Source organism: Mustela nivalis (assembly GCF_964662115.1).
Source record: "Mustela nivalis genome assembly, chromosome: 3".
Classification (NCBI taxonomy): domain Eukaryota; kingdom Metazoa; phylum Chordata; class Mammalia; order Carnivora; family Mustelidae; genus Mustela; species Mustela nivalis.
Genome location: NC_139022.1, coordinates 32,573,267 through 32,590,033, shown reverse-complemented (window position 1 = coordinate 32,590,033; position 16,767 = coordinate 32,573,267). Strand labels below are relative to the sequence as shown.

Genomic DNA, 16,767 nt, shown 5'->3' with positions numbered 1-16,767 from the left:
TTCCATTCTCAGACTTGACTTTGAAAAATGGCAATAAGACTTTCACTACCGCTAAGTCATTGAGCTGCTGCATAGCAGAGAAAGTCAGGATATTCAGCTTCTATTTCTGAAAGAGAAAATGCATGAGACTAACAATAGTTAAGTCCACAAGGGCAAATAAACGTCACTGTTGACACTACTTGCTCAGTACAACAGGACAGACTCCAACATTTCTTGCATGAATAAGCACAGGTTTAGGACACCTTACATTTCCACAAGCTTTGTAAATTTGTTCAACTAAGCCTTTTTCTGTGTTTCACATGTTTTTATATACTTCACATGCTCAAGTCTGTTGGAGCACTTCTTAGTGACTCCACTTTGGGTTATCCTGAACGAGTGTTTTTTTCAATGTCTTTAAGAACGTTCTTGCCTGTAGTTGTTCCACACAGACTATTTACAGAGGCTAATTCTTCCATCATTTTAAACCCAGCATTGGCTCATCAAATAAACACCAACCAAGCAGAATCGTTAACATCTGCTGACTCATCAAAAGCCCAAGGAAATCACTTAAAATCATCGACCTTATTTTTTTTCACTTCTTGTTCTTTGTTTTTATTTAACTCAAAATAGCTAACAACAAAACATTTAAAAAATATCTCCCACACATGAGTATTCAGTTATTTTTGGTTCATGACACTAGATTACAGAGTTCTTGCCTGTTTCTAGCATGAAGTAACACATCTATCATAAACATTATCTCTCAAAGTCCGCAGCAGGCTTGAAACCCGTATATTTAGATCCTAACCAAAAACCATGATTTAATTATTCATTTTGAACCCAATTATTTTTCTCCCACACAGATGCTTAGTAAAATGAATAACCATAAATAGACTAGCTATTAATCCGTTTTCGACGAAATGCCCCCATCCAGCACATACATAAAGTCTGTATATATGCTTTTGTCCTTTACTACTCAAAATATGAATGTCAGTGAGATGTACAGTGGGGTCAGCTCATTCGTTGAACTTACATCAATTCCATATAGGAGGTCAGCGAAAAGGAAACAATAAGGAAAATAACAATGAATCCCATGAAAATCTCACCAGTTGAATGAAAGGGTAAACCCTGATGAGGGTTGAAGAACCTTGAGGAAACCAAGCGCTACCACTGTGGCGTCTCCTCAGGTAAAGTCAGTTCACGTCGGTCTCTCAGAAGACAAGCATCCTGGAGAGCGCAGGGTGACTGATTCTAGTGTTGAAAGGTATGCGGTTCTATGCAACATTGCCCTATACGAACACCGACAATGTCAAATGGTCTTCAATGGAAGAAACTGTCCTTTCTTCCAACACTGGAGGAAAACCTGGTTGTGTTGGATGCGCAGATTTCCCATAAGGCACCTTTTGAAACGGCTGTCAAGGAGGCGCTCTCCACGTTCCATTTCATCTTAGGCCTGACACTAGAAGCTAAGCCCCGGGTATGAAGCAACTCCACTGCCGTGTGACTCGTAAAGACAAGAGTCTTAAAAATGCCCTAACATTGTCAGCATAGTTTAATTTCCATTTAGGTCCGTCGTTACATCGAGCACAGGCTGTTTCTGTGACCCTCGCATGGAATGTACCTATCACTGACCGAGAAAATCTCATGATGAAAAGACCAGCATCCTAAAATCTGAACAACAAAAAAAGCTACCAACGCAGATAGGTCTCAGCCATGCTTCCGGATAAGATGTTCAATCAGCAAACAGTGCAACTAAAGCACAGAGTAACTTCTGTTTTGTTACACTTGCCCCTCTCCGCCACCACCTACAGTTTTGAAACTGGCAGTTACCTTCTGCGTCTCAAACACTTGGCCTTAACCTCAGCACCGCCCAGGTTCAGGTTCTATTTTTAAAAGCACCATTCTAATGGAAATGTCCCTGCCCTGCCTTAAGCTGGGGCTGTGAATTTGACTGCGAGCTAGAGCTGTTATGTCATAGAGTTTAGGTTAATTTGGCAGATATTGATTTCCGTGAAACCCGCTTCAGCTTCTTCTAGCCATGGAGGATTTCTACCTGGGCTGTAGATGGGGGTAAAATACCCCATGGAGGACCCCTTCAATAACCACATTTGGAAAATCGCTGGCTGTAGGCAAGACGAATGGATCCCTGAGGAAGAGCAGCACGGGCTGGTGGGACAGTTTGCTTGATTCTTCAGATTCCGTCTCATCAAAAGAGCCACAATTCTCTGCCTTTGGTAGCGAGGGCAAGTGTCGCACGTTTAGGAAATCAAGGAACAGTTTGGGAAGCTCTTCATTTTCCAAAATGACAGCCTGTAAGTATGTTTCCAAACCTTGTCGCCATTGTTCCAAGACCTTTGGGACCCAGTTCCTAACATGTTTAGAAGGGATTTCTGGAGTTTTTATACATTTCTTCAGCTTTTTGTGCAAGGCGTGAAATTCGCTGTACCTTTTTTCAACAAAGTGTTTTCTTCCATTCATTAGCACTTCTATCTTAAACACCGTGTATCCCCGCTCCAGGTCGCTCTCCTCGTAGCGAAAGGACGGGATGTAGACCTCCATGGCCGCTCCAGCCGGCCGGCGGAGCTCGACCTTATTTTTTAATTGATGACTGATATTGCTCACAGTGTCCTCAACCCTCTGAACAGCTCTTCTACTGGTACACATAAGCAAGTTTATCTTCTCTGGACATATTTCTCTGGCTGTTGTGACCAAACATTTATTTAACTTACCATCAGTAAATGGGTTTCCTTGCTTAGCTAACAAATGGTCCATTCAGAAACTCACTGTGGCTTGCAGCCTCATTTTCCTAATTTTCGTTTTTGTGAAGAAATGACGCTGTGATGAAATACTTCAGTTTGTATCTTCAAATATTCCCTCCATTATTTCCCTGATAGCAGGAATGTTGGATCTTCTCTTTTTTTTTCTTGTTAGCTTGGCTACAAGTTTATCAGTTTTGTTCATATTTTTCAAAGAACCAGCTTTTGGTTCTGCTAATTTTCTTTGATTTCCTGCTTTCAATCGTATTGATTTCTGTTCCAGTTTTTATTATTTTTCTTCTGCAATCTAAGCTCATATTACTCTCTTTCTCTAGTTTCCTTAGGTAAAACTTTAGATTGTTGATTTAGATCTTTCTTTTTTCCTAATACATGCTATAATTTCCCCTGTAATCACTTCTTTTACTGCATCCCATAGATTTTGATAAGTTGTAATTTAATTTTCCCTTAGTTAAAAATACTTTCATTTTTTTCATGACACTTTTTCCTTGACAGATACATTATTTAGAAGTGCATTTTTGGGGGCACCACTGAGAATGATGATCGCTATAACTAGGTCTGTCACATGTCTGTAACAATCTGCTATTCATTGCACACATTCTTTCTTATTTTATTTTCCCTTTTTCTGCCTTCTCTTATTTTAACTGAGCATTTTATATGATTCCATTTTCTCTCCTCTCTTAGCATATCAGGTATACTTTGTTTAAAACCATTTTAGTGGTTTTCCTAGAGTTTGCAGTATCCATTTATAACTAATGTATGTCCACTTGCAAATAATACTCTGCGGCTTCACACACAGTGCAGGAAACTTAAAACAGAGTATCCTCCATCTTGCTTTCTCATCCCTTACGACTTTGCTGCCCCTCATATCACTTATATCCATATGCTATAAACTCTCACCCCACTGCTGCTTTTATTACTTAAGACACACTGTGATCTATCAGATCAAATAAGAATAGAAAAAACACAAGACTTTATTTTACCTTCATTCTCTGCTATTCTTTTTGTTGTGAAGATCTGAATTTCTGACCTTTATCATTTTCTTTCTTTCTGAAGAACTTTTTTCAACATTTTGTGTGAGACAGGTCTACTGGTGACAGATTCCCCCAATATTTGTCTGAAAACGTCTGTATTTTTCCTTTACTTTTATTTTTTTTAAAGATGTTATTTATTTATTTGACAGAGAGAAATCACAAGTAGTTGGAGAGGCAGGCAGAGAGAGAGAGAGAGGGAAACAGTCTCCCTGCTGAGCAGAGAGCCCCATGCAGGACTCGATCCCAGGACCCTGAGATCATGACCTGAGCTGAAGGCAGCGGCCCAACCCACTGAGCCACCCAGGCGCCCTCTCCTTCACTTTTAAAGGATACCTTTACTGAATACAGCATTCTAGATTGGTGGGGTTTTTCTTTTCTTTCAACACTTTAAATATTTCACTCCACTCCTTGTTTTCATGGTTTGTTGTGAGAAGTCAGATGTAAATTTTATTTTTCCTCTATAAGCAAGGGATTTCTCCCCCACTGTAGCTGGTGTCAAGATTTTACTCTCTTCTGTTTTTTTTTTTTAAGATTTTATTTATTTATTTGACAGAGAGAAATCACAAGTAGATGGAGAGGCAGGCAGAGAGAGAGAGAGAGAGAGGGAAGCAGGCTCCCTGCTGAGCAGAGAGCCCGATGCGGGACTCGATCCCAGGACCTTGAGATCATTACCTAAGCCGAAGGCAGTGGCTTAACCCACTGAGCCACCCAGGCGCCCAACCCTCTTCTGTTTTTTTTTTTTTTTTCCAGTTCAAAGAAGATATACCTAGGTGTTAGATTTGGGGGCATTGTTCCTATTGTTGTTCTCTGAACTTTCTTGATCTGTGATTTGGTGCCCGTCATTTGATTTTGAAAAATTGAGAATAATGAAGAGAAAATTGAGAAGCCGTTCGTGCTTCAAATATTTTTTCCATTTTTTTCTTTCCTCTTCTGTTATTCCCATTATGCATATATTATACCTTTGTCTTAGATCTTCTTGGTCTTAGATATTTTGTTCCATTGATGTGCATGTGTGTGTATTTTTTTTAAAGATTTTATTTATTTATTTGACAGAGAGAAATTACAAGTACACTGAGAGGCAGGCAGAGAGAGAGAGAGAGAACAAAGCAGGCTCCCTGCCGAGCAGAGAGCCCGATGCGGGACTCGATCCCAGGACCCTGAGATCATGACCTGAGCCGAAGGCAGCGGCTTAACCCACTGAGCCACCCAGGCGCCCCATGTGTGTGTATTTTTTAAAAAATTTTATTGCCTAAATCCCTAAGAACAGAATTGCTAGGTCATATGGAACATGAATGCTTAACTTTAGAGGAGGCTGTCAAACTCTTTGTCAAACCGGTGGTTCCATTTTGATTGTCAGGGACAGCAAATGTGGGCTTCCATTCCACTACACCCTTATCAGCACTGGGTATCATCGGGGTGGTTTGTTGGTTTTGCTTATTTGTTTTCATTTTAATCATATGAACAGGTTAGTAATGTCTTATGGTGGTTTTAAGGAGCATTTCTCCAAGAACTAATAATTTGATCATCTTTCTTATGCTTATTTGCCATCATCCCTTCTTCTTTTCTTCGTGAAGTGTCTGTCCAAAATATTTGTCAGTTTTGGGGGTTTCTTTGTTTAAAGCTGAGATTCATGAATTTTTTTTTAAATAGACTTACTTGTTTATTTTTAAAGAGAGAGTGAGCACAAGCAGGAGCAGTATAGGGAGAAGGAGAGAGAATCTCAAGCAGACTATGCTTAGTGCAGAGCCCAATGTGGGGGTCAATCTCAAGACCCCCAGATCATGACTTGAGCTGAAACCAAGAGTCAGGCCCCCAACTGACTGCACCATCCAGGTGCCCTAATACTCAAGAGTTTTTATATAGTCCATAAATATCTTATCAAATAAGTGATTTGCAAATATCTTACTGCAGTTATGTGACTTCACCTTTTGTGTTTTCAGCAAAGCAAAGCTAATCAACTGTACTCAGATATATATGTACACAACTCTCTAGGGTGAAGGCTTTGCTAATTTCTCCTTCAGGTTATGACAACTGCTAATATACAAACCTGATTAAGTGAACTGTTACAGCTTTATATCATTATCCTTCTCTATCCAGTAATTTTTTTCCCTGAAAATCAAAGCTAACTATGTACATAGAATTATAGCCCTTTACATTATAAACATTGTGGTTTAAATCGTTTTAGAAACAGGGAAGGAACTGTTATATTATGGGACTTTGCCAGGAATTTAAAGGCTTTGAGTTCTATTCTTTTCTGCCACTGAGCTCAAACCTTTGTTAAAAGTGTGTCATGTTATTAGAAATGACACCTCGTCCAATTCCAACAGATAGAAATAGATACCTCTGAATTAAACATTGATAAATGGCATCCCAAAATTGTCAGATTGGATAATTCAGGCCAAACATCCTACTGAATATAACTAAACAGATTGAGGAGGAAAAACAAAACTCTTGAAAGCATCAAATAGCTAAGGGGATACTTAGAAAGCCTCAGCCAGCAGCAGGGAGTGGATCAGACTTCAGAGAGGTGAACCATAGCCACTAGATGACTTACACAACATTATCCACCACCTCAACCTGTCATTGGCACAACACCCCACTCAGCAACAGTGGAATATGCACTATTGCCCAACCTACAAGGCAATAAAAATATCTCGATACATTTAAAAAGATTGAAATAGTGCAGAGCATGGGATTTTTGGCCACAGTAAAATTAAATTAGATCAACAACAGAAAGAAAAAATTGGAAAGTACCCTAATACTTGGAAAATTTTAAAAACACCAAAGAGCCAAAGAAGAACTTATGGATGAAATTAGAAAATATTTGAAGTGAATGAAAATGGAAATACAATGTGTCAGCTATTTTATGGAGTGCAGCTAAAATAGCACATGAGGGCAAATATATAGCTGTAAAAGCCTATATTAGAAAACAAGAAGAATCTCAAGTCAATAACCTAAGCTTTCATGTTGAGACACAGGATGGGGGATCACTGCTTCTGGGTTACTGGATGACCTTGAGCTCTTAGGAGTAAGGTGGTGTTTCTCTGGGGTCTGCATGTCCTCTGTGATGCCCATAGAGGCAGAGCTCTGTTCTTTCTAAACCCAGTGGTCAGACCTGCTCATGTCTCAGCATCTTTCCAGGACTGACTGACCCCAGGATGGTGTGGAGTGCAGCACATTCACCTGTCACACAGTCACCATCCTGGATCCAAGGACGTATCTTCCCTCTGGACTGGTGACGGGGTTGTCAGTATTTGCTCTTGAGCCTGCTTCTGAATCCTTGGTCTATGATGGACAGCTCCCCAGATGCAGTCCTCAATCTCTGCAGTCACTGGGGCCTTGGACAAGTGGTGACCGTGTGCATGGGGACACATTGTAGAAAATGAAAGAAATGAAGAAGTTATATTGTGTAACCACTAACTAAAAGCTGACATAGCTCACTAACATGAGGGGTGGGGGGAGTTTCAAGACAGAAATGAATGGTGGAAATACATCTCTAAATTCCTAAAGATGAGGGGAAATGTTACCAAGAAGAAATACAATAAAAAACTTCTATGTTGCCATTAATGTGGCCTCAAAATAGTAAAATGGCTTTTTCTTTTTTAAAAAAGGGTGGTAAAAATCAATAAAGAAAAATCCAAAATTTGTGAGAGGTATTAAAATAACTTTATATCACATTAATAGAACAAGAAAACAAAAAAATCAAGATATAAAATATTTGAATAACAAATTTGACACAATGGATATTTATAGAATACTGTATCCAACAACTTGCAAGTGGAAGTACAGGTGGAATGCTTAGAAAAACCACATCCTAGGCATAAAGCCAACTTCAACAAATTTCAGAGGGTTGAAATCTTCTAGAAAATATTTTCTGACCACAAAAAAATAGCTGGAAATCTATAAAAATTCAAAACTAGAGTATCCCCTAAGTGGCATGTTTTAAAATAACTCTTAGGTCAGATAAGTCACAATGGAAGTCAGAAAATATTTGGAATGGAATGATAATGAATGTGTGAAATATCAAAACTCGTGGGGTATAGCTAATGCTGTGCTTAGAGGGAAACTGATAGCCATAAAATGCATAGAATTAAAAAGAAAAAGGTTGAAAGTCAGTGATCTAAGTGTTCACTTAAAGAACCTTAGTTGAACCAACGCAGTGGTCCCTCCGATGCACTGAGACAGGGTCTTTGTGTATCTTTTATGTCTATTTAAGGCTAGTCCCTTGGGGGAGCCCTCACAGAGAACATTGTAGAAATCTCATTCTGAAAGGCAAAGACTTGCTGGTCCCTGTCTGTCATCTCCACTTGCCATGAGTGGATGTGAAAGCTTCTGTGTAGGAGAGTGGAGAGTATAAGAAAAGACCCTTTAGGATGTCTGCATGACTTGGGGTAGGCATAGAAATATTTGGATATAAAATCATGGGAATATGGCTTAGAAGCATCTAAACTCAAGACAGTGAAGAAACAGTGTGGGGTCATGAAGTGCAGGGGGACTGACCACATGGCCTCTTGATTGGAGTGTATTTTGTTCCCCTGGGCTAAGGATGCATAGTAGGGCATAAACCATTGACTAAGACCATGCATGGCTGCTCAGTGCCTGGGAGTCAAGGGCTGACATGGTGTGTGGAGAAGCGAGTGGTGGCCAATGTAATGTGATCATTTTCTTCTCCCAACCCATTAATCAGCATCCTTCAGAAAGCACAGATGGTCTGCCATTCCTTCTATACCTTTGCAAGTTCAGTCAGTTCTGCTCACACAACTGCACCATTCCCCACTCCACACACTCCTAATACACACACTCACATCCATCCCAAGTTCCTCTCCTTCACTATAAAGGACTAACTGCACTATAACAATGGAGTCAACACAAGTTACAGTGAAAAACAGGATGAGAAATTCTCCACATTCCAAAGCCACCTCCAACCTCAGGACAAATTCATAAGATTCCTCCTTGTCCCCAGCGCTGTGCACACATGGTCTGTCTGCCTCCTTTGAGGCTGGGGGCAAGGAAATCTCCTTTTTCAACCTCCCTCCCTTCCTCCCTCCCTCCCTCCCTCCCCCCTAACACCTGCAAACATCCAAGAGGGCCAGAGAGAATGGGCTTGTCTTTAAAAGTGGAATACTGATGGGGGGGGGGTGCGGTTTACCACATTTAGCAAATAAACACATAGGACTCTCAGTTAAATTTGAATTCCAAAGAAACAATAATTTTTTAGTGTAAGTGTGTCCCCAGTATTTTTAAAGAGATACAGTGAGAGTGAGTGGTAGAGAGGAGTGGAGGGAGAGGAAGAGAACCTCAAGCAGGCTCCACGTCCAGCATGGAGCCCCACACAGGGCTCGATCCCACAAGCTTGAGATCATGACTTGAGTTGAAATCAAGAGTTGGATGCTCAACCAGCTGAGGTGCCCCAAGTGTGTCCTAATTTTATACTAAAACGTTATTTGTTGTTTCTCTGAAATTCAAATTTAACTCAGCATCTAGCAATTTTTCTGGGAACCCTAATTCTAGGAGAGAAGAGCTCATAATCAGGGGCCATATAGGAGAGAAGTCAAGAGTCAGGGGATTCTTCATCTTCTCCCACAACTAAAGGTTTACTTGGAAGCTACAGCTAGTGGTACCTCCTGGACAGGGAGCTGGGAGAGGGACCTGTCCTTCTGGGCACCCCTGGCCTTTCCCAGGATCCTGACTTGAGCAGCCGTGTCTCGGTGCCCCCTGATGTCACCCATGCCCACCCCTTGGCCTTGTGAAGGCAGCGCATCCTTCCATCTGGCCCAGTTCAGGCTGCGGACAGGGCGTAGCGTACTCAATGTAACACACAAACACAGGCATGATGTGCAAAAACACAAACATTTTGACTTTAATAAGTTATAAAATCAAGAAGCCAAAACAAATGTGTCGATGGCTGTGATCAGTGAGATAAAATGCTGTGATTTGAGTTCAGCACCATGATGATTCCTGTGGCGGCTGCCTGGCATTTGGCGGAACAGAGTCCTCAGGCTTCATCTCATAGGAGTGTTACTGAGCACCATTTATAGACGCCAAACAAACAACCTTAAAATACAAACAGAAGGCTTATATGGGAAATTCCATGGGTTTTCCAAAAGGAGCAGATCAGAGAGCCAGGTCCCCAATCCCAACAGAAGTCTCCCCACGGACGCAATTTTCTGGAGCCACAAACAGAGAGCTCTGAGTCTCTAAGTAGTGCTCCAGAACCTCAGCTAGAAAACCGCCTTGGCCTTCAGTCTGTAGGGGCCTCCAGACATGGACACCAGCTCTGGAAGTTCAGGACTGTTGCTAAGCTGACTCTCCCACCAGTTCCAAGCTCAGTGGGGATTAGGAGTCTCTCAGAGTCTGGTAAACCCTGTGTTCCTTAGATAGAGAGACCTCAGAGGACTGTCCGGTTCTGGAGAACTGTGTGTGTATACGGTCCCAGGCATTGAGAATGACCTATGGGACAGTGGGCATGCTGGACTACAGCTCCCAGAGGGAATCTCTTTCCTTCCGAAAGAAGACCGGTAACCCTGGATCTCAGCTGGGGCCTCTCCCTGAAGCCTTCCAGTCCCCAAGGCATGCAGCCCTGCTTCACCGGAATCTGGGAATGGAGTGTTCCCATCCTGAGACCACCAGGCTGGGTAAACTAAGTAATGCTCTCTGGGTAGGGTTAGCCACCCTGAGCTTTCTGCATCCCAAGACAGACTCAAGCAAGAACTTCCCAGTCCTTCAGCCCATGAATAGCACCAGCAGCCATAGCTTCAACCAGTTGGGGAAAGGCGAGGCATCCATTTCCTGATCAGAGAGAGACAGGATTGCAAAAGTGCTGTAGATCACATCTGTTATAGAAGTGATACTATGAGAGATAGACAAAAAATGTTTTCTCCAGTTTGCTACTTAGGAGCCAGCAAGCTCCCTTGAGACACCAGGACATGAGTGAGTGGGACACAGTGACAGAGGGGAGGGAAGCCGGTGGGCCAGGCAGGGGTGACAGGCATCTAGTTATCACCCAGTGGGGAGGTTAAACATCATCCCAGATAGCGTTCTCACTGTTCCTACACCTTCACTTTGTCCCCTAGATCACACACAGACACACACCCACATGCATGCATGGATCAGACAGACATACTGGGCACTTCAGACTCAGTATAAAGTAGCCATCATGGTCTTATCCTGAACCTCAGTGTTCCCATCCATAGAATGGGAACCAAACACAGAGTTCTCTCAAAACCTATGACTGGTGAGAATACGAAGGCTCTAGAACTTTCCTAGACACAGAAAACATAAGAATTACATGTGAGGCCAGGCCCAGCTAAGCAGCTGAAGTGCCCCTGGGTCTTATAATTTGGGGAAGTTGAAGCTACATGTTCACAAAATATCCATGCAGGGAGGGGTGAAAATAGACCATCATCTTCCTGTCCACCTCCCTCCCTTCCCATTTCTTTCACATCTTGCTCACAAAACACCACTCTGCCGAAAACAGAAGTTGTAAAAGTTTGGGAATGGCCAAAGATAAAGCAGGTTCTCCCCACCTCCCACCCTGTGCTTCTCATCAGAGGTCAGATTTCCACAGGTCCCTGCTGGGACTTCCAAGGCACAGAAGGGGGCTCCACAGGGCTAGATGGGGCAAGGCCACCCCCATAAGCAAAGCTGGTCTTCAGAAGCCAACCTGAGCCCATAGAGCCCCATCTCAGAACCCCAAGCATGGCCACCATGGTGGCAGAACCCTCTGCCCCCGACTGGGAGTCTTGGGCCTTGCATGTGGGCCAGGGTTCTCGGAGACAAGAGAGGAGTGGGAATGCCTGGAGTGCACCCTGCTGTCTTCTCCTTGTGGAGGAAACGTGGCCCACTGTTTAGATCTATCAAGTCCCAATACCTTCCCGGGAAGGAGCAGACAGCTTCACAGCTCAGTGTGGGCTGAGTTGAACACTGGGCAAGAGCACCAAATGGGCCAGTTGGCTTTTCTGAAGTCCTTTCTCCGAGTGGCTGTATCCGGCCAGGCCCAGAGACCAGAGGCTTGCAGTCTGGGAGCTCTAGACACTAAAAGACCTTCCAGATCCCCCTGACATATTCTGAGCTGAAGTTTAAGGATTGAGGATTTCGCAGGCAAAGCTAGACTATACTGAAAGCACATGAGCTGGCATTGGGGCTGGCTCCTCTAGAGGCAGCAAGGGCCAGAGCCCACAAGCTGCTCTAGCAGGGTATACCTCTCAGGTCGGTCGCAGTCCCCAGTGGGCCACCATGCTCATCCCCACCTCCTGCCTGGCCCTTGGACTCACTGGCATTCAAGTTCATGGCCTCCTCCCATTGTGCTCATCTTAATGACGGGTTGATCAGCAGATAAATCACTGTTCCTCCATGCGTACCCGTGAGGCTTGTGCCTCCACCTGGGGATGGATAGGAAATGTCCCGCAGCTCCAGAAGTGTTGGTCACCGCCAAGGAAAGAAGATGCCCTATCACTGCTCAGGAACTCGGGGACACGTGTCTCCTCTCTCTGACAGCCTCTTGCCCCCACCCCCACTGATGGCGATCGTAGAACTGCTATATTCCTCTCCCTCCCACACCTGGTCCCAGCGCAGGACTTAGAACATGCCGGAGCTGGGAAACAAACACATGTGCGAAGCTGGCTGCCACATGATCACGACCACAGGCATAGATGTTTATGTCATTCTCCCTCTCTGTTTTCTCGAAACCCTTTTGGAATCAGAAATTTTTCCTTCAACTCCACGATTTGCCATCCCATGGAATATATATATAAGCAAGGGGAAAAAATGCTATGGATGCTATCTTTCCATTTATTAGAACTTCCCGAGCATCTCTTTCTTCCTCATCTCATCAATGAGCTCTTGGATTCTCTGGTTTCTGGTCTTCTCGTACGGGCTCGGTCGTCGTGGGATCAGGTTGGGCGGCTGGACCTCCTCGTCCAGGCCGCCGATTTTGTAGGGCATGTCGACAGCGTTGGTGTCTGGGTGGTCCTCGGTGCTGTTGGTGCTGGAGGCATTGAGGGGTGCCTGTGGGGGTGTGCCTGGCACAGGGTGCACCTCCATGACGAGGGTAGGCACCGGGAGGGTGGGCATGAGCTCCTCAATGTCGTTGAGCTTCCTGGGCGGGGGCTCGGCCCTGTTGTCCACCTCGGTGAGGTTGTCATGCAGGTTACAAGACTGGCAGCACAGCTTTTGGTAGCCAGGGATGGAGCAATAGCGAGACAAGACTTCCATCCTACAGAACATTGACTTGTCACCTTGGCAGCGGCCCTCTGAAAGAGAAAAGTGGCACAAATAACCAAAGGACAGGGTAAGTGGGGGGGGGGACCTGGTTCCCCCCAGGAAGCAGGAAGAGGCGTGTGGAAGAGCCCAGAGATGGCACAGCGGCAAAGCGAGCTCACGCAGAAAGTCTGTGTGGTTCTGACATCAGAGCAGCCCCGGAGCACAGTTCTGCCACACAAGCTGTGAGCAATACTCCCCACCTCCAGGCAGGGCCCCGGGGTTTTCTGTCTCTCTCAAAGTCTGAGACATGAGGTGTGTCTGTTCTTACGGAGTGTTTCCAACTTGTCTTAAAGAATGGGACTTTGTCCGATTCCTATTTGATATCCCAGTGGTAACCCTCATGAAATCCTGTGACGCATTTTGGCCCTATAATGACCTATAAGCAGTAACGATAACAAAACAATCTGAGGGAACTGATTTCAAGAACCTGATAGAACACATCCCGGAGCTTTGGTGGTGGCCTCACCACGTTCCCCCTTAGTATCTTCCCATCCTCACCTGAAATTTTCTGGGCTTGTTTCCCCTTGCCTCGACCTCTTGCACGGGCTCGCCACACTGAACTCCTGGCCAGCCCCCCACAAACTGCTCCCCAACCTGGTGCCCTCCAGCAGGCTCCTCTCCCTCTGGTCCAAGAGGCTGGACCCCTGCCGTATAGCCTGCATGGCTCCCCGGAGAGACCGGTGTCTGGCCGCACAGCTGCCTTCCTCCAGACCCAGCTCGAGCTCTGTTTGCGGCTGTATCAAAGCAGACCCTTGAACTCCATGGGGTTGGGGGGGTACCAACCTCCTGCACAGTTGATCATATTTAACTTTTGACTCCTCCCAAACTTAACAACCAATAGTCTACTTGGCCAGGAAGACTTACCAATCGCATAAACAGTTAATGAAGATTTTGTATGGTATCTGTATTATCCACTGTATTCTTACAGTAAAGTGAGCTAGACAAGAGAAAATGTTATTAAGAAGATCGTAAGGGAGTATCGCGCTGTATTTGTTAAAAGAATCCCATGTGTATATGGGCCGGTGTAGTTCAGACCTGTGTGGTTCAAGGTCAACTATAGTCCCGCCCACCCAACCCTCTTGTTCTTACTCTCCTTCCCTGTCTTCTTCCTGAGTTTGCTACCCTCCTCCCTGCTCCGCCCCCCCCCCCACCTCATCCCACACACAACACCAAAACAGAGGACTTACAAGAATTCACTTGACAGGAGAGAATAAGTCACGAGCTAGCACAACAGGGATGTCAGATCCCTGATAAGTTCCCAACAGCCAGCATCACTGGGCATCCCCTGCCTACTGTGTCTCCGCTCAGCCACCTTCTGCTGTCCCAGCGAGGACCTCAAACCTTTCCCTCCCTCTCCCTCTGCGACCTCCACTCCTTCTGAAGGGAAGGAAGGATTAAGGTGGGAAGGAAGTGGCAGCCAGGGGTGGAAGCCACCTCTGATGCAGGTACACTGTGCGCCAATGGGGGGTGTGGTCTACAGACTCGCCTGCAGCTCTGCTCACCCACAGAAACTTCTCGCGGCAACAAGCAGGTCTCCTCCCATTCAGGAGGTTCTGATGGTGCCCACTGCCTGCCCATCACTTCAGGCTGCAATCTGCCTTCCCAGGCTGGTGGCCCCCTTGGTTAGACACTGACCCCAACCCCTGGAGCTTCAGACTCTCGGAGACAGCTGCCTACTAGACAGACTCCTGAGCCCTGTGGTTCCCAATGTACCTGAGACTCCACTTCTCTGGTGTAAGCCCAGGGTTTCTGTTGGACCACTTGTCTTGGAGAATGGGCTCTCCAGCACACAAGCCAAATCCCAGGCAACCCCCAACCCCTGTTTATTCACCCCTAAGTCCATCAGTATCTCCTGCTAGACATTCTTGGTATGTCTGTTTTTCCCTCTCTTGCCCTTCATGGGGTCAAACTGCTTTGCTTCTTGTCTGCACCATGCTAAGAGCCTCCTTTCCACCTGCCTTTCTCAATTCTTTCTCTTTCTTGTCCACTATCCTGCTCCAGTCAGAATGCTGTTTTTCAACTGAAGATATGACCATGTCACTGTCTTGACTGAAGTCCCTGTGTTGTATCTCGTTTTTGGGGTGAGGACCTATCCCCTTCAACTCCCTAGGTTCACTCAGGCCTTAGACCCCCCTACCTTATACTGTGCTCCCTCCAACCTCAGGACCTTTGCACATACCATGCCCACTTCCTCTGTCTTTCTTTAGTTGCTCTCATCTCCTTCTCCAGGCTCACTGAACCCTGTCTTCAGGCAAGCATTGCCTACCCTCCTATGGGAGGCCCTCCCATTCCCAGCACTCTGTCCCAGGTGGCAAGTTCACACTTAATTGCCAGATAAGATTGCCTGACCTACAAACCAGGTGGAGTAGTCCCGTTTGAAGCTCGGAGGTGCTCAGAGCCCCACCTGCTCCCTTCCCCAGTTCCTGGCCCTTCTCCCCTTCATGGAAGCCACCAGGTGAGCTGTGTGAATACCACTGAGGCCTAGGTCTGAACAAGACAAGCATGGAGCCTGGGCTGGCAGTGCTGCAGGGAATGGGACCACTCCTGCTACAACAGAGGCCTCCCATCACCTGTGCCTTCTCCTTCAGACAAACACCAAGACTGTAAACTTCTCCCTCACTTCTCTCCCCCAGGCTGGGACCCTGGGAACCAGGCAGCCTGTCAGCAGAGGGCAGGGGTCGGCTGATGGTGTCTGTAGGCCAAGTCTGCACCTCCACCTGGTTTTGTAAAGAAGGTTTAACTGGGGACGCCTGGGTGGCTCAGCTGGTTGGACAACTGCCTTCGGCTCAGGTCATGATCCCGGAGTCCCAGGATCGAGTCCCGCATCGGGCTCCCAGCTCCATGGGGAGTCTGCTTCTCCCTCTGACCTTCTCCTCGCTCATGCTCTCTCTCACTGTCTCTCTCTCTCAAATAAATAAATAAAATCTTTTAAAAAAAAAAAAGAAGGTTTAACTGTTACCATCTGGCACTTTACAGAGAGCTTGCAGACCTGTGGTCAGGTGCCTGGTGGTGTCCCAGTGCCCAGGCCAGAGCCTGACACAGAGAGCACTCGACAAATGTCCCTGAATACATGGGCGAGTCAGGGCAAAGAGTCCCCCTTCCTGCCACGTAGGTGACAGCTGGGGGGCCGGGCCCAGGTTTCTTTGATCAGTAGCTACATTGCTTTACGTTCTTAAAAGTGAGAATGAATAAATGAGTGAATGAATGAGTAATTAAGAAAGCTACGGGCCAAGAGCTTGGCTATGCTATTATCAGTCTAGACCAATTTCAAAATCATTATTCCCAACCATTCTTAAAGACACCAACAGCTGGGTATTTTTAAGTCTTATCGCTGAACAGAGAACCCTCCCAGAGGACAGGAATTCCGCCACCAAGGGGCCCATCACATATCTGGAGGCAGCAGCTGGTGGAGGGTCCCTACACCCAGAGAAAAATCCCATTTTCCTGGTACCTGATCTTCAGCTGTTCTCAGTAGCAATGACATAGCAAGACCTACTGCCTTCCAGCGAACAACAAGCCACTGAGACCAAACCCATTCTCATAAATTGAAGCATTCCTGAGCCCTTCCCACCATCTCGGCTCTAGCCAAATATCACCCGTGTTCTGTTTTGCCCACTAGCTTCCTCCTTTAAATGAATTCCTTTTTTCTTTTTAAGCTTAAAGTTTATTTTAGAAAAAAACTTTCCACTACCACAGTTCATGGGAAAGAAGCGGCGGTCAAT

General features: G+C 45.4%; 1 protein-coding gene and 1 pseudogene across 3 annotated transcripts in view; both read right to left on the bottom strand.

Moving 5' to 3' along the window:
• Positions 1–564: 564 nt before the first annotated feature.
• On the bottom strand, positions 565–2,558 carry LOC309860840 (sorting nexin-24 pseudogene; annotated as a pseudogene). The gene has a single exon. The product of its transcript is annotated as a sorting nexin-24 pseudogene (transcript).
• A 7,057-nt stretch (positions 2,559–9,615) lies between these two features.
• The window catches only part of ADAMTS2 (ADAM metallopeptidase with thrombospondin type 1 motif 2), a 217,824-nt gene continuing 210,672 nt past the window's right edge, over positions 9,616–16,767 (bottom strand). For both annotated transcript variants that reach the window (XM_082723550.1, XM_082723551.1), the window contains exon 22: positions 9,616–13,035. In XM_082723550.1, coding sequence (XP_082579676.1) covers positions 12,578–13,035 — 458 coding nt within the window. In that variant the 3' untranslated portion in view covers positions 9,616–12,577. The remainder of the gene's footprint in view (positions 13,036–16,767) is intronic.